Genomic DNA, 25000 nt, shown 5'->3' with positions numbered 1-25000 from the left:
CTAGGGTCTGTCTCAGTCTGTCTGCAGACTGCAAGACAAGAGGCATACCTTGAAGTGGGCATACCTTGTAGCAGGCAGGGGGCATACGTTGAAGCAGGGGCGGTTTTAGCATCAGAGCTTTGGGTGGGCTCAGCCCACCCAAAGGTCATGGACCACTGAACCCCTAGGTGGGTCCGGGGGCATGCCCCCCCGGAAGAAAATTGTGTACAGTTTCAAGTAAAAATGGATCAAACTGGCGCACTTTGAGATCAAAATGAAGAGACTAGATCTATGAAGAACTACACACATCAATATCTTCTTTACCGTTCTGTGGTTTTACAGCGATGAAAAAATAATTGTTTCCCTATATATACTATTATATTCTGCATACAGGTTACTATATGGTAGAATTATGCTTGCATAAATAATACCAAAATCGCCTCAGGGGAGTTTCAAGTAAAGTAACATTTTGCTTTGTAGGCAAAACAAAAGTAAAATTAAATCAAAAGGGAACTTCCTAACTTATTGGCTGGAATAATATTCCGACAAGATAATAATATACTGTAAGCACTAAAGCAGGAGTTTGCAGTCAAGTAGTTGAAATTAATATGTGGCAGTATTTGTGGGGGTCAAAATCTATGTAGGGTGTACCACCACAAATAGATCAGTGTATGGGAAACACTGACTATTAAATTGTGTGACAAGAAAGACACCAATAAATCTGAGAAAATGTACTTTAAACTGCTACTAATGACCACCATGGATTTGGAGGAGAAAAAAAAAAAAAAAAAGTTTTATTTGCCTCTATTTTTAGCCCACCCAAAAAAGGCCTAGAACCGCCCCTGCGTTGAAGTCCTGTCGCTGTATGTATATGTGTATGGTATGGTCACTGGAGTGGACAGACGTGCATGTTGTTTCATGGTTTAATGCCTACAAGCTACAGCATTTTTTTAAGCGCTACATCTTCAACATAATATTGGATTATTAAACAGGGCCTATTATCCTTCAGGGCCTTCCTCTCCACCCAATGTCGATGAGGTTAAAGTTCAGATTTTTGGAACGCTATATAGCCCTATTTGCTACTTAGCAATGATGTTGATTGGTAGATGCCTTTCTCAGCACAATCAATGCTGTTCCTCATACTAGCACCAGATAGTTAGCCACAAACCAATACAAGGTCAACGAGGTCACGCTGACTGATCCTCACAGAGTGTGACCTCATTGACCTTGCATTGCTTTTTTGCTATCTGGAGCTAAATTATACCAACCAACATCATCACTGGTAAGTAGCAAATGGGCTAGGGTTCCAAAAAGCAGAACTACCCCTTAATGTGTCTTTCAAAGACATTCTACACCAATGACAGTAAGCCAGAAAGAAAAGCAAGTACAAGTCAAATCACACTAATATGGCTGCAATTACATGATTTGAAGCTCCATCAGGACGTCCTGAACTCAACCCAGGAAAGTGATCAGTGTAGGAATGCAGTCAAAGCTGCAGCACAAGACTCGAAAAGGACAGAGACCAAGACAAGACTGAATTCTTTTGACTTTTTATTGCTTAAACTGCCATCTGGAACAATCTATACCAAAAGGATAAACATCTTTGCACATACAGGAGGTCAAACTCAATACAGGGTATAATAGAAAAAGAATGGTCCTCTGATAACCTGCAGCTCTCTCTGCTGCAGGCCTAACAAACTTGCTGAAGTTCAGGCTAGCAGGAGTGACTGACTACTACTGTAAGCCCAGGTTAGGTAAGCTAAGGCAAACCGGGACGATTGCAGTGTGACTAAAAATGTTTGGACTAGAACTAATGGTGACGAGGCTGCTCCTATTTACATGAAAACATGTTGACAAAAGTGAGTCAAACCCTTTGTCCCTAATGGAGGCATTTCCTGTAGATGAGGATAAAGAGGATGTGATGTCATACACAAGGAAGCTGATGACACAAATCCAAATGTAACCAAATCAACAAGAAATTCCTGAGGGTTAGGGGAACAGAGGAGGATGGTCAATTTAACGGTAAAGAAAAAATATAACGGTGTCCGTTAACAAATCACTCTAAGCTCACGATCCTGCCAAAATCAAATCTTTTCGAACATAAAATCACTCAATCCATCAGTCAGTCAGTCAGTCAGTCAATCAATCATCCATTCTGTTCATAAAAGTTCTTAGAATGGAGACATACTGTTACAGAAAATGACAGCTTGGAAATAGAGAAACATGGCTGGTTCTAGGTAATTCTAGGTAAAAACAGGTGAGGCAGGAATGAAGAGTTAGGCCTATAATCCAGAAGCCGAGTTTGGGAAGGTAAAAAAAAAGATGAAGACAGAATTACATGTTATGCCATCTAAATAGTCATCAAGCAGTTAAGCTAAGGATTAATAACTACGGTAACCAAATATTTGACAAGGATGCTGCTTCTGCACATCGCTGCAGGGCAACTTTTTAATACACGCTTCCATTCATACCAGAGCACTGGGTGGCGAAAACATTATGCCAAGTAAGCATAGAGAACAGATCACAAGCTACTCTGATGAAAAGACAAGTCACCTTTTTAATTGGCATAAGCAATGACACTAGCTTTTTTTAAATAAATATCCGCTCGCGCTCTCTCTCTCTGCCTGGTAAATGTCTCTCTCTCGTCATCTTTCAGTCGGTTTATCGCTGGATTCTGCCGGCTTTACTTTTGTAGATAGATAAATACTTCCGGGCCGTGAATCCATAAAACCATTTTTTTTTCAAGACTTCATTTTAATAACTTGTATTACCCATTTGACCTACTAAACCTGACCTACTAAAGAAAATAAAAATAAAAATAAAATAACCCATGACGTTTTACACACTACAATTACATACGGTTTTGTCGATTGACAAGAAGCATTTATTTACTTTGTGGCACTGGACACCTAAAATAGAATTTATGGAAAAATAAGTGTTTACAAAAGACAGTTAAACATTGTGTTTTTAAGATCACCATCACTCCAAACCATAGCCAAAACATTAGCTCATCATTTAGTCAATGATGATAATAATATAACTATGATCATTTTTAACTATACTATAATAACATTTTTGATTACAAACCATAGCAGAAGAGTGATGAAGTTATTTGGTGTATACTGAAATTTTCTGAATACTGAAATAGCCTACATTTAATACTCCTGTTTTTCTTTTCTTTTCTTCTCAGAGTAGTCAAGGCAGTTCTTGTATGGTCGTTCTACCAATTAAGAGGACAATGCAGTAACAACTAATTTCTGTTTTGAGCTCCAAACATTTTGTAACAGAACACGCCCTATTTCCATGGCTATGCATCTTTGCGTCGCGACGATAATCAACATTTGGCACTAGCCTGGTCATAAGCTGTACAATGAAATAAAATAAAACAATTAGGTTGTACAGGCTCGCTCAAACTAGGAAAAAGCAGATTCATCCATTTGTCAGACCAATCAAAGGTAAAAATGATAAATTGAGTACAACCATTATTTATCACAGCTCTTAAACCTAAAAATGGTTGACAAAATGAGATGCGATCATATACTTCCTACCTTCTACACAGTATCTGGGTTCTGCTCTACATTATAGATCTAATCTGATGTCTCAACTCTTCGAGACAGGAAAGAAGCGCTTCTCTTTTGAGTCACTCTAGAACAGGGGTTTTCAAAGTCTGAGAATGTGGGCCTCCCCGCAGACAAAGCCATCATGATTATATTATATCTATATATATATATTGCTATTGGCATACTTCAGACTACACCAAATACATAGAAAAGGTCTGTCTGAAGGCATTTATTTGTTTCTGACTCTAAGAAAGTGGCAAATACTGTAAAAATTCCCCCAAACTACTGTATCTCTGAACTATCTCTTTAACCAAAAGACAAACAGTAGGCTATTCAGACAGTATGTGATATACTTTTGATAACATTATGTAATAACTAATGTCATATTTTTTCCCTTCCATTCACTGAGCCTCCCCTGAAACGATTTGGAGCCCCCCCCCCCTGGGGAGGCCCGCCTCCCACTTTGAAAACCCCCTGATCTAGAACATAAATATGGAACAAGAGCGCCAACTTCGCCGTGTTAAGTTTGATTGTCTCATCAGTCGGAGACCCTAACGTCTGTCAGATCTCCCAACGATCCTGCTTTGCGTTTAAAAGTCCAGTCTGAAAGGAAAGCGGAAATCAGCAAATACATTTATGACGTACATGTGATGTAACTGTGCCTATAAGGTAGCTTACAGCAGCTGGTACAAGCACTGGTGAATGGCTAAAAGTCACCTCTGCGTAACTGCTAGTAACAATAAAATGAATGTGTGTAAAACAAAAAAAAGGGGGGGGGGACGCAAACAGAAATAAGAAGTGAGTGACATAAAGCAAATTGCATTGGTGGACCCTGGGTCTAAAAGGGGGTTGTGGGGTTAAGGGTGGAGGGTCAGGGTGGGTGCGTTCAGACAGACAGCGAGACAAAGCTGTTGTACTGTTGGATGTTGCGTTTGAGAATGTCCGAACAGGGACCCAGGACGCGCTCGAAGCGAGGCCGGTCGAGCTTCACACACTTCAGGGGGCCGCGGGCGACCACGGTGGCAGCACGGGGGCGGTTCATCAGCAGGGCAATCTCACCTGGAGGGCACATAGAAACACACACGCACACACAACACACACGCACATAGAAACACACACACACACACAACACACACGTGGTTAAACATCTCAAAAATCCTACAATGACTCAGATGCAGGATATAGACCCGATAACTGAATGAAAGATTAGAGCAGTACACTTAAAAAAACAAAAGACATCCTTTCCTGCAGGGACTGTCCCTGCAGGAATTGGCAATTTTGGGAAATCAATTAAGAGGCCTAATTAATGCAAATTCAAGCAATCCCCACAATACTTTTTAAATGTTTTTTTTATGGCCAGAAATGTTGAGATCAACAGAGGTTATAAATTCGGTCAATTACTCTCTTAATGGGAGGTTGATTTTAGGCATTTTTGCTACCATTTTGTCTTTGATTTCCCAGTTTAACTATTTTTCCTACTACAAAAAATAAAATACATTTTGACACTATTTCTGATGAAAAACAATTGGGCAATCGTGCATTTTTGCACGATTGCAAAAATATAATTATGATAACGATAATTACTCTATTCTTACCAAAGTAGTCAGATGGTCCTAACCTCCCCACTTCCACAAACTCCTCATTCTCTGAGCGACGCTGCAACACAGCTGCAGAGCCCTGAGGAACACACACACACACACACTTTCAGTATAACATTCAACATGAGCTCAAACTGGATCAACAAGTTTTGTCCCGCTTATCTCCAATCTGTAATTTTGTGTGTCCTGGATATAGGGCTGGGGCGCGTAATGTAAACGCAGGTGAAGAGCGCTTGCAGCGCAATGCATTCTGGTCCAGTACAACAATCGCGGCTAGGCTAGTAGCAGCCACACCAAACTCCATTCATCTGGCAACTGAATGTGGCCCTGTCCATCGGTGAATTGAATACCACCAGAACATAATTTACAAACCTTACGAATCGTTAAGACGCCACTCTCCAATTCGGCATATATATTCTCTTCCAAGAAGCACTTTGTGAATGTCAAATCTTGTATTATCAGTATTTTCTGCCATAGGTATTTTGTAAAAAAAAAATAAAAAAAAAAATACAAATATTATTATTATTAAGCTATTATTATTATCGATAATTGATCGTTAATTTGTCCGAATTTCGATTATGGAAATGTATTCAAAATGCCCATTTTTTAGGAATCAGTAGAAATAGACAAGTAGGCACATCTATTGATTGACTGAAATGCATTTTTGATATTGGAGACTTTGGATAGATTTCAGCAGCCCTAGTAGGGTCATCAAAGTCAATTAGCATATTAACACATTCACTGCCAGCCGTTTTTTTTTTACTGTAGTTAGCTTCTGCCAGAGGGTTTTTTTGAGGATTCTGGCTCATATTACAAGAGCCGAGGATTCTTTTCTGCTTGGACTTTGTGAACACAAACTTCACAAAAGTACTAATAGAATGTGTGCTTTCTCTGTCTAAAAGAGTTCGTTTGTAGAGTTAGTAGTTATGTAGATATTAGCCGTTGAGTACAGCATGGTTTCAGCGTCTGAGACAGGAAGCTGAGATAATCGCAGTTTTGTGAAATTCAATCAAACAGGCAGAACAGTCACTTTAACCATTTATTTTTGGCATCAGTGAGAGATCAGACATCTGAACAATATAGTTCTGAACACCCTCTCCTTCAAACTCCTCCCTCCGTGGGCATGTCTGGTGGCGTTTGTCACAAGCCAGTTTCTCCTGCCTGTCTGAGCAGTGAGCAGCCTCCCTCTCTGGCGGCCCCTCGTCGGCGAGTGTGGCGAGTGTGGACTGTGGATGGGGCTCAATCGTTTCTTGGATTTTCGGTTGAGAGCTTTGATGAAGCTTTGTGCGATTCTAGGCTTTATGCTGCCCACCCAGTCTATTTTTGGAACCCCCCACCGTTGTGCGCCCGTGTGCAGCAGCGTGAAAGCGTTTTCGCCTACAGTATGAGAATGAGGCTCATTCGTTTCTGGGTTTTCGGAATGCGTGCGATTCTGGCCTTTCTGCGGGTGTTTCAAAGTGTGTTTCACCCATAATCTATTATGCAAATTTGCAATCCCCCACGCCAGCACCCAGGCACCGCTCTCCGCTCTCGGTGTGCTGCTGCTGGCGCGGCCGCTCTCGGGCGAGTCTGGTGACTGATGACTGTAAAATCGCCAAGCCATTTCCTTGAGAATGGCTTCCTCCCGCGGCTGTTTTTGGTTGGCTTTCTCTCTGTCGGGAGAGCACTGTCGCCACTTAGTTGGTCGGTAAAATAGATTATACACATTCAATACTTCCAATATTTTTATAGGAGACGTGGGGGGCATTGATCCACGTAGCACCGTCAAAAAAAAAAAATCATTTTTTTGACGTATTAACACGTTGAGTGCCAAGGACGAGATATCTCGTCTTACATAATCCAACCGTTGAGTGCTAAAGACGAGATATCTCGTCTTACATAAACATTTTTTTTTTTTGACGGTGGGACATCAATCAACCCCTTTTACGTCTTCTATACCACTATTGGAGGAAGAGAATGTGTATAATCTATTTTACCGACCACTAAGTGGCGACAGTTCTCTCCAGACAGAGAGAAAGAAACAGCCACGGGTCCGCTGGAGAAAGCCATTCTAATTTTCAAGGAAATAGCTGGGCGAAAACTCTTTCGATTTCACACACACACACACACACACACACACGCGCGCGCGCGCACACACACACACTCGAGTACCTTTGCGCATAAATAAGACCAGAATCGCAAAAGCTTCTTCAAAGCTCTCAGCCGACACCTCAAGAAACGAACGAGCCGGTTTTACAGTAAGCCAGACTGCCCGAGAGCCGCCAGCAGCAGCAGCCCAGAGGAGCAGCAGCAGCAGCAGCAGCAGCAGAGCGGAGTAGGCTGCCTCAAGATTGGAAGAAGGGGATCGCGAAGGAATTTCTCTCCCGTGTCTAACCCCCCCCCCCCCCCCTCGCCTCTCCTCTTCCCCGCTCCTGCGATTCCGTTCTCTTTTTTTGGGATCTGTGAGGCAACAGAAACTCGCCTGTGACAAAACACTGCAAAGCCACACCTACGGAGGGAGGAGTTTGGAGACACACACACACACACACACACACACACACACACACACACACACACACACACACAAAACAGTATACAGACTTGCCCAAGGGCACCCATAATCACAGGCACGTGAGGTGGTTCTAAAAATCCATTTATCTCAAAACTCTCTGAAAATCTCTGAAACCATGCTGTACTCAACGGCTAATATCTACATAACTACTAACTCTACAAACAAACTCTTTTAGACAGAGAAAGCACACATTCTATTAGTTCTTTTTAGATGATTGGTGTTCACGAAGTCTTAACAGAAAAGAATCCTCGGCTCTTGTAAAATGAGCCAGAATCCTCAAAAAAAAACCTGGCACAACTTACCTACAGCATTGAAAAAACGGCTGGCACTCAATGTGTTAATACGTCATTGGCAGTCAACCGTTGGATTTTTTTTGACGGATTAATACGTCATTGGCAGTGAACGTGTTAAACAATTTTGGTTCAATCAATCAATCAATCAATCAATCAATCAATGTCGGTCAATAGAATCCATACATAGAATATTGAAATGACCATCATGCAAAAGCACCAAAGTACTGAAACCAGCATTATCATGACTAACATTGTCACGAATAACTGACATTTTTACTACCAGTTCAATAAGATTGATAGTAAAGATTCAACGTAGAGATTACATTTGATATTTCATTTTATTAACTTGAACCAAATGTGTTCTGTAAGCTCAAATTGCATTTCAACCTCAGCACCAGGGGGCGTATGTGTGTGGATGGTGCATGGATTGAAACCGTTAACAGGAGGAGGAGGAGGATGGGAGCAGAGCGAGCAGACAGAGCTCTGACTCTTGACTGCAGCAGTCAAGCAGCTATCAAATCGCATTGGTTTTCAGACACAGTTGACCAGTTTACACAGACAGTTAGTTTGTTATTTGTTGTCATATAGTGAATATATATTATTTACAATATTCATGCTGAATTTATGGCCCTTTTAAAAGCAAGCAGAATGGTTGTTCTGTGACATTCCTTGATGGTGTTTCTTGTTTGTGTGGTATTGTAGCACTATCATATTTTTAGTCATTAATTCAACTTCGCAGAATTGGCATCAAAATCAAAAGCCTGATATTGTGTGTGTGTGTGTGTGTGTGAGTGTGTGTGTGTGTGTTTACCTCAAGGATGATGAAGAACTCATCTCCAGGCTCTCCCTGCACCACTATCTTCTGGCCATCCTCAAACTGGACCGGCTCCAAGGCGTCGGCCACCGTCAGGCGCTCCCACTTGTCCAGAGACTCTGAGGGGGGCGGAGACACAAAATTTCGAGGTGAGATGTGTTTTTGTTTCAACAGCACAAATAAGTACGGCGTTTCTCGCCCCCTTGTGTACTGTTATTTCATTTTTATTATTATTGTAGAAAGGATGGGTCAATCGGAAGTGTCAAATATGATGTATGTTGTTACTATGTGTGGAAAAAAATGCACTTCAAAAGCAACTATATTGTTGATGAGAAAGATGAATGTTTTTCCCCCCCTTGAACCTTTTCAGCCAAACAAAGGCAGCGAGGAGTGTGGACACAAAGAGCAGAGGAGCTCCAACTCAGAAGGAGAAAAAAAAAACTAAGATCCAAAAACATGAAGTCACTTACCTAAGATGGACACTTTCCTGAGGAACTCCTCATACATCTTCCTCTTTCTCAAGGTGCTTCCCTGCACACAAACACATTTGCTTCGGTTCAATAAAATAACATGGAACTAAACACAGTGAAGAATCCCACTTGAGCATGAGCTGTGCTACCCCATGCCATAGATAGACCCGATTACACAGCAACCATTTTGAGGCGGTAAAGCAGGAAGTAAAGCAGGTGTAACCAATACCATTAATGATGGTTCCATTCCATCTAGGTGTGCCAGGGCCCTCATCCTACTACTATAATAAGAGAGCTGTATGTATGCGTGTGTTTATGGATGACCGGAGTTGCACCTCCGGACAGGGTTAGGGTTAGTATATTATAATTATTATATATACATTTTTTGTAACTTTAACTTTTTGAAACCGGACGGACAAACCCCATCTTTATTGTGTCACAGACAGGGGGCAAGCCCACCCACTTCCCTCTGAAGATGCGGAAGTGAATTGAAAAGCTGTAGTTCCTCGAATGGCCACTAGACGTCGGGGGCAGTAGGTACCCCCCCCCCCCCCCCCACCCATGTTAAAATGCCCGACTTTGTAACAGGATTAAACATCTTTCCAGTGAGGGACGAAACACGGTTTTGGTCTATATAGCTAATTTCACCTTTTCATAACAACTGTAGGGGGTTCAATTTGGAGTAAAACAGATGATAGAAAATTGGGTGATTGACAGATCGCCTGTCCAGTAATCACGCAGGTTGTCGATCATGGACCAATAGAGAGGCAAAGCGAACGTCACTTCCGGCTTCAGCACTGTACCAGAGATATTCTTCCGCAATTTATTTTCCCATAGACATTTCGTAAAATACTTATAAGAATAGTTATACTTGGTCAAACCAAACGGTTCAGCTATATTTAGAATCGGGAGAGACCATAGAACATTTCACTCAGACCAAAACTTAAAAACACAACTTCGAAAAAATATTTTCTTTAAACCCGCCTTTTTTTTAACGTTTTGGTCCGAGTGGAATATTATGCGATCTCTCCTGTTTCTAAATATATCTGAACCGTTTGGTTTGAACAAGTAAAACTATTTTTATAAGCATTTTACGAAATGTCGATGGGAAAATAAATGGCGGATGAAAATCTCTGGTACAGTGCTGAAGCAGGAAGTGACGTTCCATTTGGCTCTCTATAGCAATGGCTCTGGGAAACTCCCATCTCATGTGAGGTATGGAAGGACTCAACCCATTCTGCTGATGAAAAATCAAGATGGTGACACCCCCCATTTGAACTCCGCCAGGAAAACGAAACGCCACACACACAGTATATATAGGCAGGTACTGTAGTGAAGGGTCTCCTCACCATGAGTATTCTCCTGTAGCTGTCTCTGTCGATGCCCCACAGCTTCACGTTGCTCTTGGCTCTGACGGTGGCGGCCCGGGGAGTGCCGTAGATCAGGGCGAGCTCTCCGAAGCTGCCCCCCTCCCCGATGCTGGTCACCCAGTCGTTGTTCACGTACACCTGTCAAGAGGGCAGGCAGATCGGCAGGGTAAGAAACAAACCTATCGAGGACTATAAAAGGCCTTACAGAGAAAACCATTCGAATTGCAATGGGAGAGAGGAATAGAATTGCCTTTGGAAAGAGAGAGAGAGCTATAGAGACAAAGACTCCCTTTATATCTGGAATCAACATGAGTTATGCAAACTATGTGCATAGATCAAAAACGCATGAAAATCCAGCTGCAAATCCACCCCAAAAATGCATTGAAGATCAAATCACCGAAACCATCTCCAGAGGGCGCCAGAGAGATATTGTGGCATTATTTCTTTATCTCAGTGATTTGGCCACATTAAGTGGAACACAATTAATCTCCAATCAACATGCAGCAACTATGGAAACAGAAAAATGTCCCTGTGCAGGAAACAGAAAGACAACACAACGCAGACAACTTGAATAGTAAAATAATGTATGTTATGTATATATTAAGAGGGCTGAGGTGTTTACTGTCAATTTTAAAGGACGCAAAGAGGAAGTGACAAGTCCAGAAACTGGCATTTTGTCAAGTAAAGACCAATCAGATTTCTCATGCTGGTACAAGGTGCATGTTAATGCCAGATGTAAAGGGGACTACAGAGATAGCTACACACCGGTAGATAATTCATTCATTTGATGTGAGAACAAGGAATTCTATACAACGCTCTTAGTACTTCAATAGTATTATATAGAGCAAGTACATTGCTTCCTAAAATACATCAGGGTCAGATACTCACATCCATCTCCCCTTGGTCAATGACATAGAAATTGTCACCTTCGTCACCTGAGTGCACAAAATCATATTGTTAAGATCACAATGACACTAGGAGATGGTTTGATCCACTTCAAGAGCATAATGTAGAAACGCTTAGATCCTACCCTGCAGAATAACTGTTTCCCCAGCAATGTAGGTAACTGGAAACATTGCATCAAATATGTCACTGGAAAAGAACAGATGTGTGTGTGTTGATCAGCAGAGTACAGACTCGCAAGTATTCAAACGTCACTTTTTAAAGACCTCTGGAAAAACAAAACACTGTTAAGATAGGTACCTCCTCTCGTTGTCGTCCAGATGTGAGAACAGCACATTCTTTTCAATAGCTTTGGCCAAGGCTGCCATGGTCTTGTAGTCTTTAGGAATGACCTTCGGAAAACAACACAGACATGTTTTGTGTGAGGATATTTTGACTGAGTGGTTAGCTTTGTATAGAGAGGCAAAGTGAACGTCACTTCCTGCTTCAGCACTGTACCAGAGATTTTCTTCCGCAATTTATTTTCCCATTAGACATTTTGTAAAATGCTTAGAAAAATAGTTTTTCTTGCTCAAACCAAACCAAATTTAGAATCGGGAGAGACCATAGAACATTTCACTCGGACCAAAACTTAAAAGAACAACATCGAAAAAACATTTTCTTTAAACCCGCATTTCTTTACGTTTTGGTCAGAGTGAAATGTTATGCGGTCTCTCCCGATTCTAAATATATCTGAACCGTTTGGTTTGAACAAGTAAAACTATTTTTATACACATTTTACGAAATGTCTATGGGAAAACACATGTCGGATGAAAATCTCTGGTACAGTGCTGAAACCGGAAGTAGGCGTCACTTTGGCTCTCTATAGCTATAGAGAGTTTCAGCACAATGTAGGCAGAGGAAACACTGATGACATATCACTGAGGATGTAACAGTGCATGTGAGAGCCACAGTGTGTGAGTGCCCCCATCTTTATTTTGCAATTTGCATTGCCATTGATTGATACTGAATTAAAGTGATAATACAGAAGATTTCAGTTTTCTTGTCTCTGACAACACCAATGGCCATGAGCAGTAATTGCAGATGAGATCCACACAGTGGCGCATATGTGATCTGACGTTTCTTTTGGTCTTCTTCTTAAAACATTCAAGTTGGCCAGTGGGGGGCGGTAAGGCAACGCTTGGACGCCAACCGCACACACGTCTCAAAAGAAGAAGTTGCTCAGCGGACCCCACTGGAGATCGCTATGACACGTGGGTGGCTGGGCTGTGTGTGTGTGTGTGTCGGGGGGACATTTGAGCTGTCAAAAAGGAACAAAAGGCTCGCTCCTGGCCAATCCTGGTGTTTGACTGCTGCGTAGGGTGTGTTCTGCCCAAATCTCCAGTGGGATCATAATAATGCGGAAACAACAGCAACTTGCTCCGACTCCGCCTACCCTGTCTGGTGGGTGATGGGAAACACGTCAAGAACTGTGCGCCGCTTGTGGTATCTTTGGGGTTTTTTTGTTTGGGGGGCGGGGAAAGTGTCGCCACAGACACAAGTTCATAAATGTTGCAAGACAGAGAGATGCAAGGGCTTTCATCAATGGGCCATAGGCTCGATCACCATTGTGTTAACTCACTTGACGATATATAATGACTTTACAGACATTTATTTACATGAAAATCTTCCGTATTATCACTTTAAGTAAAGCCTTCACTTCCATCCGTTTTGTTTTTATTGTTAAATTGCAAAGATCAATGTGAAAAACAACAAAAGCAAAGAAAGGAGAGAAAAAATAAATAAAAATAGATTTAAGAAAACATCTTAATAAATTGTACCTCGAGGGTCTCAAGACAGGGAAAGATCTACCTTTCTGACGTAAGAGGCAGCGTCTTCCTCTGTATAAACCTCGGCGCTGAAGGCTCCTCTCCGCCGGCGACCCTTCACCACAGGGTTCATGGGGGGAGACACCTCCTCGTCACGCGAGTCTGAACGGGAACCGCTGGCCCTCTGTTGGTTCTGAATCTGCTTGGCCTCCTCCTGGAAAGAGATGGGGGTGAGCCACCTTCAGGCCAATACAGCTACTATAATCATCAATCACATCAAGTCAATAGCCGCGTTCGGAATCGTTCACTCATTCACTCACTCACTCACTATTCCCATATAGTGTTTATCATATAGTGAACTATATGGGGAATGATCAAAATGAGTTTGGGACACTACACAGATTTTTTTCCTGGAGATCATTGCGTCACCAGATGCGCCGGGTATTCATGTGACGCAAGCAATCCGCGCCCAGTATCACATAAACAACTGAGCTAAGAAGCAGATTGAGATGTCCTCAGGTAGTATTGATGTTGCATGTTTTGACTGCGAAATCCTAAAGAAATGTGTGGTTTTGTCAACTGTGGTGCTGTCTCCTAATAGCAAGCTTTGCTGGTGAAGTAGCTCACAAGCTTGTTAGCTCGCGAGCTAACGACTTTCTTCTTCTCCTTTGGTAAAGACAACCGCAATTGCATTGTGGTATATCGGTGAAAATGTAGGGTACATTCGCTCTTCACTAGAAATCGCTGTGCATTGTGGGTATTTTTTAATGGACTAAATAGTGAATCAAATTAACAGTTGAGAATTCGGACACTATAAAAAAAAATGGCGACACACTAAATAGTCCACTATTTCTGTCATAGGGACCGGTTCTAAACAGGGCTCATGTGTTGACCTCATAGTCAATGCAGTTTTCTTCTTCTGAACACGGCTGCAAGTACAAACCCAAACCCCAAAGTCCAAAAGCTTGTGTAAAGCAAGTGGATACTGTCAACACAAACCCAATCATATGTGTTTTGTTCAGCGGGCCAATGTTTCAACAACATACAGCAACAGCTGAACAGGGTAGGGGGAGGGGGGGTGGCGTCCGAGATGTGCGGTTTGATGCACGTGACGGTGAATGGACCAGAATGCCAAAGGATATTAAAGAAAGGCTATGGTATGCGAGCAAGACAGCTACAGTAGTTAGCTTGTTTTGGGGATGAAACGATAACCGGTTTAATGATAAACCGTGATCAAATTCCCTTACGGTAACCATACCGTTTCAAATGTTCATTCTCAGTCCAACTGTTACCGTGGTTACAATAAATGCTAGCTGCAGCTCTAGCAGGGAATAGAAAAAGAAATAAGCGCTTCAAGGTAATGAGTGAGAGAGGGCTTTTTCCATCAGATCCTTTATGTTGAGGCTCGGTCAAATTGTACAAACTGATTTAATCAGGTTGTATTTTGCAAAAGAAAAAGAAAATAAATGTTGCCTAACCCTGAGGACAGAAATAAAAGTTTACGACTGCATGTACTGGTTAGCGTATTAAACAGTAATTGTAGTGTATAATGATCGGTTTGCTGTCAGCCAAACAGTAAAAACGCACGTGCGCGTGCACACATACATGCGCACACACTCACACGTATCTGCACATTTTGAAGTGCAAATTTAATGACTTTTAAGACCTTTCTAATACCTCTAAAAGGAAGAAATAATACCATTACCGCAGCAAAATAAATTGGCAAGCTAGACTACAGAGATTAGAATGTAGGCTATTTACATTTTAAATACCGGTATGACTAAATGTTTCTACAACAGCAAAGTCACTGTATAAACTCAAGAATATCTCGCTGGGGATCTAAAATGCATTTTTTTTTTACCATATTTAAACACGACAAAGACATAAAAAAAAAAGTGATACTACAAAACAGACAAGACGGTTCAAAATGAAATGAATAAAAACAATGGGGGGGGAGGGGAGAGGGGAAGCAAGGGTGTCATCCTGAACCTGCAATATTCTGTCGTATTCGAGCAACAAAAATAGAGCAGAATGTCCCGGGCTGTCCCAGAGGGCCCGCCGAACCCGCCGCTAAATGCTAAAATGCTAATAAAATAAATAATGTTCTTGATATTACAATACTGAGTAGGGTTGCTTGCCACACCCACCTTCTCCAGCCTCTCGAAGTAGTCCCGGAGGAAGGCCATGGGCCGGTCTGGCCTGGAGGTGCACAGCTGGACGATGCAGTCCTTGAGCAGCTGTTGGATGTTGTGTTTCTGCACGTACTGCTCACACTCCCTCAGGCTCCGCTCCTCCTCGCTGCTCGTGCTGCCCGACGCCATGACCGCAACCCTGCACCGCGCGTGACCTCTGACCTCTGGACTGGAGAAGAGCAGAGCGTAACAGACAGAAAGACAGCAGCGTGATTTGAGATGATCGGGACACGATCGTGGAACAGAGTAGGTGTGGCGCTGTGACATGGACAGAGAAAAGAAAAGAGGGAGTGTGAGAAAAATAGAGGCAGAGTGAGAAGGCACGGGGGGAGGGGGGTGTTGTTTTGTCACTGTGGAGCCTGACTGCTTGGGGGGTGTTGTTTTGTCACTGTGGAGCCTGACTGCTTGGGGGGGGGGGGGGGTGTTGTTTTGTCACTGTGGAGCCTGACTGCTTGGGGGGTGTTGTTTTGTCACTGTGGAGCCTGACTGCTTGGGGGGGGGGGGGGTGTTGTTTTGTCACTGTGGAGCCTGACTGCTTGGGGGGGGGGTGTTGTTTTGTCACCGTGGAGCCTGACTGTTTGGGGGGGGGGGTGTTGTTTTGTCACTGTGGAGCCTGACTGCTTGGGGGGGGGGGTGTTGTTTTGTCACTGTGGAGCCTGACTGTTTGGGGGGGGGGGGTGTTGTTTTGTCACCGTGGAGCCTGACTGCTTGGGGGGGGGGGGGTTGTTTTGTCACTGTGGAGCCTGACTGCTTGGGGGGGGGGGGTGTTTTGTCACTGTGGAGCCTGACTGTTTGGGGGGGGTGTTGTTTTGTCACTGTGGAGCCTGACTGTTTGGGGGGGGGGGTGTTGTTTTGTCACTGTGGAGCCTGGCTGCTTGGGGGGGGGTTGTTTTGTCACTGTGGAGCATGACTGCTTGGGGGAGGGTGTTGTTTTGTCACTGTGGAGCCTGACTGCTTTGGGGGGGGTGTTGTTTTGTCACTGTGGAGCCTGACTGCTTGGGGGGGGGGGTTGTTTTGTCACTGTGGAGCCTGACTGATTGGGGGGGGGTTGTTTTGTCACTGTGGAGTAGGGCTGTCACTTTTTATTCGAAATTCGAATTTAACTTCCAATTTGGGGGAGGAGGGCATGTTCGAATGTATAATTGACCTGTTCGATTTATTTTTATTTTTATTATTATTATTTTTTAATTAACCAAAATTAACCAACTGCTGCTTGCTGGTAATGTTAATCCCATGTCAGAAAAAGTCTCCAGATTTGTCGCGTTAGTCTCTTCTGAAAAAGATTGTCTCCGGGGTTTTTTTTTTTTTTTTTTTTTAATTAAAGGCCAAATCCGTCAATACTCACTATTACTGATGCCGGTGGCCATTAGTGTAACTGCAGGCAGCGTGTGAACGAGCTGACGCGCGGGCACCATACTCGCACGCGCACAAGCAGTTGCCTGGCAACAGCAGAGCTGTTGGTTAGGACTGTTAAATTCATTATCCACACAAGACGGTAACGTTATTAGTGGGGCTGGTGGTCATTTCTATAAATGTAAATTAATATTAGTTAGCCGCGATTAGCATCAAGCTAACGTTAACTATGTGCAGTCCCACTGCAGCTAACTGCAGCTAGAGCCTGCTGGCTGCGGGGAAATGGATACTCATGTTAGCACAAGCCAGGAAATAGCCTGCTCCCCCTGTATGTACGGTACCAGTGTAATGGCTGGAGTTGACCAAACTGAACAGTCAAACAATGTACCGTAAGCATAACAGACAGTAGGCTAACGTTAGGCATATTTCCGACTGTTAGATTCATTATCAACACAAGACAGTAACGTTATTAGTGGGGCTGGTGGTAATTTCTATAAATATAGCTAAATCTATTAGTTAGCCGCGTATAGCATCAAGCTACCGTTATGGTTCTAAAAAGGCACTCACCACCGCAGCTAACTACAGTCAAACAATAATGTTCCATGACCATAAGCATAACGGTAGTAACGTTCGGGTTGCATTACTTCACACAAGACGGTAATGTTAGCAGAGTTTCTGACCAGGTGGTCAGATACTTGTACTACGGAGTGACAGTAAAAATCTTGAATCTTGAAAATCCATTAGCAAGGTTATCTGGTCAAAACCACATTACAGTAGCTACAAGCAGCAAGTTTCCTTCATGAACCGAAAACACAGTCCTGACTCTAGTTTCCCCCCGATGTCGGTCACATTGCTGCTGTCTGGCCAGACGGGCTTCATTAGATAAATATTTATTTATTTATTTAGTGTGGACTTTTTCTGGAGTCTGTGTTGTTGTTTCCTTTTGCTAGCAGCTAGCGACGAACGTAACGTTAAAAGCTACTTTAGCCATTTCCTGTTAGCCGTCTAGGACAAGAGGCAACCACATGAACGCGCGCAGACGTCACATCCTCTAGCTGTGGCGGGAAATGCTAACCCCTTCGAAACTGAGGTATTTCCATGTATCTTCTGAACGGCTGGTCGGAGAGAAACGCCCCTGGTCGCCATTTTTAAGTTATGTCAAGGTGCATTCACTCATTGCCAATAAAAAACACTTTGTGCACATTTATTTCTCGCCAGAACCGACGGAATGGGCCTTTAACCAAAAAACTTCTAATATATTCGAACATTATGCGGTCAATTAAAGTTTGTTCAAACTTTATTTTGGGAAAAAGTGACAGCCCTACTGTGGAGCCTGACTGCTTGGGGGGGGGGGGTGTTGTTTTGTCACTGTGGAGCCTGACTGCTTGGGGGGGGGGGGGGGTGTTTTGTCACTGTGGAGCCTGACTGCTTGGGGGGGGGGGGGGGGGGTTTGTCACTGTGGAGCCTGACTGCTGGGGGGGGGGGTGTTGTTTTGTCACTGTGGAGCCTGACTGCTTGGGGGGGGGGGTTGTTTTGTCACTGTGGAGCCTGACTGCTTGGGGGGGGGGGGTTGTTTTGTCACTGTGGAGCCTGACTGCTTGGGGGGGGGTTGTTTTGTCACTGTGGAGCCTGACTGCTGGGGGGGGGGGGGGGGTGTTGTTTTGTCACTGTGGAGCCTGACTGCTTGGGGGGGGGGGGGGTTGTTTTGTCACTGTGGAGCCTGACTGCTTGGGGGGGGGGGTTGTTTTGTCACTGTGGAGCCTGACTGCTTGGGGGGGGGGTTGTTTTGTCACTGTGGAGCCTGACTGCTTGGGGGGGGGTGGAGCCTGACTGCTTGGGGGGGGGGGGTTGTTTTGTCACTGTGGAGCCTGACTGCTTGGGGGGGGGGGGGTGTTGTTTTGTCACTGTGGAGCCTGACTGCTTGGGGGGGGGGGTGTTGTTTTGTCACTGTGGAGCCTGACTGCTTGGGGGGGGGGGGTGTCACCATGGAGCCTGACTGCTTGGGGGGGGGGGTGTTGTTTTGTCACTGTGGAGCCTGACTGCTTGGGGGGGGGGGGGTGTCACCATGGAGCCTGACTGCTTTGGGGGGGGGGGTTGTTTTGTCACTGTGGAGCCTGACTGCTTCTAGCAACACGAGTGAAAACTGGTCATATGATGTGAGATCACACATTTCTGATGAGACAACAAACTAGGACAAGCACACTATTTGGCTTGGCTCTATTTACACAAAACAAATTAATTTGTCAACCAGCCTAACAAGCACAGAGATGTTTATATAACTGCAACTGTACCATACAATGAGGCCTAATGTATGCTAAATAATGAGATGAAGGCCACTGAATCAATCCCACATGATAAACCAAAGCATAGTGTTAGGGCAGTAGTTCTCAAATGGGGGTCCGGGGACCCCCAGGGGTCCTTGAGGGGGTCCCCAGCCAAAAAGGGGGTAATTTATTTTCACTATAATTCCATTCCATAAGTAACACAATGACTATTTTGGTCATGGGTTTTATACACTTTCTGTAATAAAACATCTAAAAAGCATCAATCTTATTATCAGGGGAACCGTGGGACCAAACCCTATCAAATGGGGATCCATGGTCTAATCTTTGACAGTTTAGGGGTCCCTCATGTGAAACAAATTGAGAACCACCGCCATAAGGTTGCAACACCTCAAGCTGCCGATATCGCCATTCGCCACTGAGCCTGACAGACTACAGATCATTTGATTAGCTTCTGTGGTACATGAAGCTATTTTTGACAGCTCAGTGCTCGACTGTGCAGCCTCAGCCTGAAAACAGGAAGTCCTCGGGAGCCCTGCTGCAACTAATACGTGCACTTCTGAATGAGTAAATGCCACCCAGTAACAATAAGGTCTACTGAGCAAACAGATAGATCCGCCTGGCCCGCGCCTGCAAGTGTATCGTGCAATGTGCAGCAGTACAATAGTATCCAGATAATTTCTAATCTGGCGAGGCCCAGGGGAGATTTGCAGCCATGTTATCAAAGATGGGGCTGGCACAACACCGCCTTCATGCATACAGTCGTGGTGGAAACTTGGCAGGCCTATCAAATCTACCATAGGGACAACAGGGCGATACATGATCGTTTTCAGACCAGGCGATGCATCAAGAATAAGAATAAAGACCAAAGCAAAGATCAACAACTCCTTGATATTTAGGCCCAACATACACTTGTCATTTGAGGAAAATATTGTCTGAGAAGCTACTTCCACTGTTAGAAATACCTTAAGTCAGTGTTTAGATATAAAATGAATATCCAACTCAACTTTTTATAAAATAAAAGGTTAGATATAAAATGTATATCTCAACTCAAGCAGCCTAATTTAGTCCACATAAGAGCCACTGCCACGGACCCCCATTTGATGAGATTGTGTCTCTCCGACCCAAATCTGAGAACATTCTTATTGTTGTACTGCGTGATTCTGTCCAGATCCCCACCGTGACTATCAAAACATTCTTCTGCATTCTCTCATTGTATTAACATCTTATAAATGAAATAATGCTGAACAATCCTTCAGTGGGGGGACCCACTGGGAACCTCTCAAGGACCCCTGGTGGCCCCTGGACCACATGTTGAGAACCAGTGAAAATATGCAATACAAATCTCTCAGTTAGTTACGCAAATTCACCTCAGCTGTCAATTCAATGAAAGAAAACACAAGGATGCAGGAATGACCTTGCTGAACAAGTGAATAAGCGATGCTGGAAGATGGATAGAAGTAACGCCTCCAATGAGAAGAGAAACGAGTCTCTACAATTTCTGATAAACATTGATGTGGCAGTAAAGCAACTGTAACGTATTGTCTGTAACAGGCTAGGTCAGAAAGCTTCATCACGAGGCTACTGATGCAGCCAAGTAACGTTACTGCTGAAAAGAGACACCAGCTAGCTTCAACTGCAAACGCCAATACATATCAAATACAAATGCACAATAATAAACGATCTTTACCAGACTTTACGTCAAGTGTGTCTAGCTACTTTGATGCCTAGCTAACTAGCTTGTCAGCTGGCCTGCAAAGGCAAAGCTTTCATCCAATGACGCCATCTTGAGCTCTATCATAAACAAACGCGAGGCGGAGGAAACTAAATTGGCCTATCCAGAGGCCATTATGTTACGAACGGAGACGAGCAAATACTTACAAGAAACTATAAATTCCTGCCGAGGCCTTGGATAGCGACTCGGGATGGCTGATCTTCCCCAAAGTGGACTGTTACCACTACCAGATCCTCGCTTCGATTTTCTCCCAAGCCCTGGACCGCTGCCCCACCGGATACGGGTTAGAACCAATCACGAGCCGTCATTGACGTCAATCCTCCTCGTTCTGACATGTGAGCCGTAACCCCTGGCAACCTTAAAGGAGCCCGCACGGAAATCGTGACGTCAAGGAAATAGTTTAGAATCTGTTGAATCAATTGATTTCAGATTTGACATGTTGCTACATTGTTACATCAGTAAATTCCCCGCAGCCCTCTTATGAATGTTAGATCTGTGCAGCCAGTGTGTACGCATTTCTTACAAATTCCCGGATGAAGATATTTAGTAAATCTCTGAGGGAACATGTAGAAATCTACACTGGCTTCCCCATATAGGCACATTGGAAGATCAGCTACTATATGCCAACAATGTTATTGAAATGTTTTTCAAATTGTATTACTTTATTTGGTCGTTGTTTGGTTTGCCCGTTGCGTTGCTGCTGTGGAGCTGCACGGGCGGGCAGTACAAAAAAGCATCATTTTACAGTATGCCTTTATCCAATGAAATTATCAAAACAATTCCTCGTGACACGACTGAAAGTACGATTGGCCAATCAACACAGTTTCTGTAAATGGGCGGGTCCACTTTGATCGACTGACATGAAGACCAATCAATCAGAGGCTCTCAACAGCTCGACCAATAAGGATGGCGAAGAGGAGGTCACCGTCAGCCAATAGCAACGCGCCTCCGTGTGACGCATCCTCCCATCAGCTGTTTTTGTTTTGTTGTCTGAATATTGGAAGTTAATAACGTATAAGAACAACACTATCGCTTTTACTCAAGTGAATCGATTCGTTAAGGCGGCGTGTCTCTGTATTCCCTGCCCAGGTTGGTGATAGTTCAGTCGGTACCAAATGTTTTCCCTCTGAGCCAGGACGGACGGACAGACAGACCGACAGACAGTCCTCCCTGCCTGCCTGCAGACTGTGAGCGTGGCGCTTGGAGAGGGGGGAGCGGGGTTTCGGCAGGGCTCGATCCGAACCCGAGGCCTCCTCCGACCTCGGCCAGAGACAAGGGAGGATTCATCGGTCGGACCGGATGGAGCCCCAGGAGACACCGGAGGACGGACCCGGACAGGGAGAACAGCGAGGCTTTATCTGCGCCTCGTTCAACCAGGACAGCACGTAAGCGACCTGCGGGACAGCTCGGGACAGGACAGCCTCAACTCAACCTCCTTGTTGATGCACCTGACTGTTGCATCATTTTTTCTAGTCTAATCGTGTGTGTGTGTGTGTGTGTGTGTGTGTGTGTGTGTGTGTGTGTGTGTGTGTGTGTGTGTGTGTGTGTGTGTGTGTGTGTGTGTGTGTGTGTGTGTGTGTGTGTGTGTGTGTGTGTGTGTGTGTGTGTGTCTGTCTGTCTGTCTGTCTGTCTGTCTGTCTGTCTGTCTGTCTGTCAGTCAGTCTGTCTGTCTCTGTGTGTTTACGTAGCCTACTGTAGTTTCAAGCTGATCGCGTGTCCAAGTCTCATTAAAAGTTCTGGGGCCATACCATCTAGAGTGAAGTAGCCTACTGTGGTAATCTTCAAGGCCCTGCTGCACATTTTAATCATACACTATTTTAATATCCAATTTTGATCGTATTGCATTTTGTATAAGCAATCTCCTAGGTAATAACCTTCAATAATACAGTATTAGCCTTGAAAATAGCACAAAATGGCTGTGTATTTTCTGTGTGCCAATATGACTCCATAATAACTAGTGTTTCACACTAGTGAAATACTAGTTTGCTTCCATTGGTCCAGCTGCAGCAGATGGATTATTAAAGTGAGTTAACAGTCACAGCAGAACTCACTGACCTGTTCAGTTAGAGGTGTGCTTCCATACAGCACATCTGCCTCTGATTGTAAAACTAACCAGGTGGGCAAACAGTCATCCCAGGCCTTTGTATCTCCTTTCCACCCTGTTGCTTTCATCCTCAGCCATTATAAGATAAGACATACCGTTTTGATTATTATTACAATAAACATACTTTAATAGGGAGTGAGTTATGGCTGCGTTCTCTAAACAAGATAAAACAGTCTAATAAAGACACTAAGACAGGCTGTTCAGATGAGGTGACGCCTGTATCAGACCTGTTAACTGCCTCCAGCTCGGCAGTATGTTGGTATTATGGCTACACTCTACACATCTCAGTAGTATGTTGGTATTATGACCAGTGTTGGGCAAGTTACTTTCAAAATGTAATATACTACATATTACTAGTTACTTTAATTTGAAAGTAATACGTTACTTTACAATATTACTGTCTGTGGAGAGTAACTTATTACTTATTACACTACTTTTGCATTACTTTCACCAAAATAACAGCAGTAGCAGAATTACCGGCCCGGAACCATCCTGAAAAATAATTTCACCCCTTCTTGAAGTCAGTGTAAACCATCTGTAATTCTAAATGTTATCCTTTTCCTTTGTTATTGTCATCTATAGTGGTTATTTGCATAAAAAAACACTTTGATTAGGAAATGATTGTATCCTTATTTATATGTGCCTTGATTTAAAAAGTAACTGGTATAATATTACTGGAATCCTGTTGGTAATAAGTTATATTACTGAGTTACTGCTAAAAGTAATATATTACATGTAATATGTTACTTTTGTAATGAGTTGATTATGATTATGATTATTATTGATTATGACTACACATCTCGGTAGTATGTTGGTATTTAATGCCACACATCTCAGCAGTATGTTGGTATTTAATGCCACACATCTCAGTAGTATGTTGGTATTATGACTACACATCTCAGCAGTATGTTGGTATTATGACCACACATCTCAGCAGTATGTTCGTATTATGACTACACATCTCAGCAGTATGTTGGTATTATGACCACACATCTCAGCAGTATGTTCGTATTATGACTACACATCTCAGCAGTATGTTCGTATTATGGCCACACATCTCAGCAGTATGTTGGTATTTAATGCCACACATCTCAGCAGTATTTTGGTATTTAATGCCACACATCTCATCAGTATGTTGGTATTATGACTACACATCTCAGCAGGATGTTGGTATTATGACTACACATCTCAGCAGTATGTTGGTATTATGACTACACATCTCAGCAGTATGTTGGTATTATGACTACACATCTCAGCAGGATGTTGGTATTATGACTACACATCTCAGCAGTATGTTGGTATTATGACCACACATCTCAGCAGTATGTTGGTATTATGACCACACATCTCAGCAGTATGTTGGTATTATGACTACACATCTCAGCAGTATGTTGGTATTATGACTACACATCTCAGCAGTATGTTGGTATTATGACCACACATCTCAGCAGTATGTTCGTATTATGGCCACACATCTCAGCAGTATGTTGGTATTATGACTACACATCTCAGCAGTATGTTCGTATTATGGCCACACATCTCAGCAGTATGTTGGTATTATGACTACACATCTCAGCAGTATGTTGGTATTATGACTACACATCTCAGCAGTATGTTGGTATTTAATGCCACACATCTCAGCAGTATGTTGGTATTTAATGCCACACATATCAGCAGTATGTTGGTGTTTAATGCCACACATCTCAGTAGTATGTTGGTATTATGACTACACATCTCAGCAGTATGTTCGTTGGTATTATGACTACACATCTGAGCAGTATGTTGGTATTTAATGCCACACATCTCAGCAGTATGTTGGTATTTAATGCCACACATCTCAGCAGTATGTTGGTATTTAATGCCACACATCTCAGTAGTATGTTGGTATTATGACTACACATCTCAGCAGTATGTTGGTATTATGACTACACATCTCAGCAGTATGTTGGTATTTAATGCCACACATCTCAGCAGTATGTTGGTGTTTA

The 25000-nt window shown here is 43.3% G+C and overlaps 2 protein-coding genes across 2 annotated transcripts in view; one reads left to right on the top strand and one right to left on the bottom strand.

The window, feature by feature from the left end:
- Positions 1-1525: 1525 nt before the first annotated feature.
- On the bottom strand, positions 1526-21178 carry prkar1ab (protein kinase, cAMP-dependent, regulatory, type I, alpha (tissue specific extinguisher 1) b). Its single transcript, XM_083635544.1, has 11 exons — positions 21055-21178; positions 15494-15707; positions 13390-13560; positions 11839-11930; positions 11666-11727; positions 11524-11570; positions 10615-10773; positions 9266-9326; positions 8793-8914; positions 5135-5216; positions 1526-4598 (listed from the first exon to the last, which is right to left on the bottom strand). The coding sequence occupies exons 2-11, from the start codon at positions 15665-15667 to the stop codon at positions 4426-4428; spliced, it is 1143 nt and encodes a 380-aa protein (XP_083491670.1). The 5' UTR covers positions 15668-15707; positions 21055-21178; the 3' UTR covers positions 1526-4425.
- Positions 21179-21916: 738 nt separating this feature from the next.
- Positions 21917-25000, top strand: part of wipi1 (WD repeat domain, phosphoinositide interacting 1) — a 20122-nt gene continuing 17038 nt past the window's right edge. Inside the window, exon 1 of the mRNA XM_083635542.1 lies at positions 21917-22293. Coding sequence (XP_083491668.1) covers positions 22208-22293 — 86 coding nt within the window. The 5' untranslated portion in view covers positions 21917-22207. The remainder of the gene's footprint in view (positions 22294-25000) is intronic.

Source organism: Poromitra crassiceps (genome assembly GCF_964638095.1).
Source record: "Poromitra crassiceps genome assembly, chromosome: 4".
Classification (NCBI taxonomy): domain Eukaryota; kingdom Metazoa; phylum Chordata; class Actinopteri; order Beryciformes; family Melamphaidae; genus Poromitra; species Poromitra crassiceps.
The sequence above is the reverse complement of the archived record's forward strand: the minus strand, read 5'-3'. Positions and strand labels throughout refer to the sequence as shown.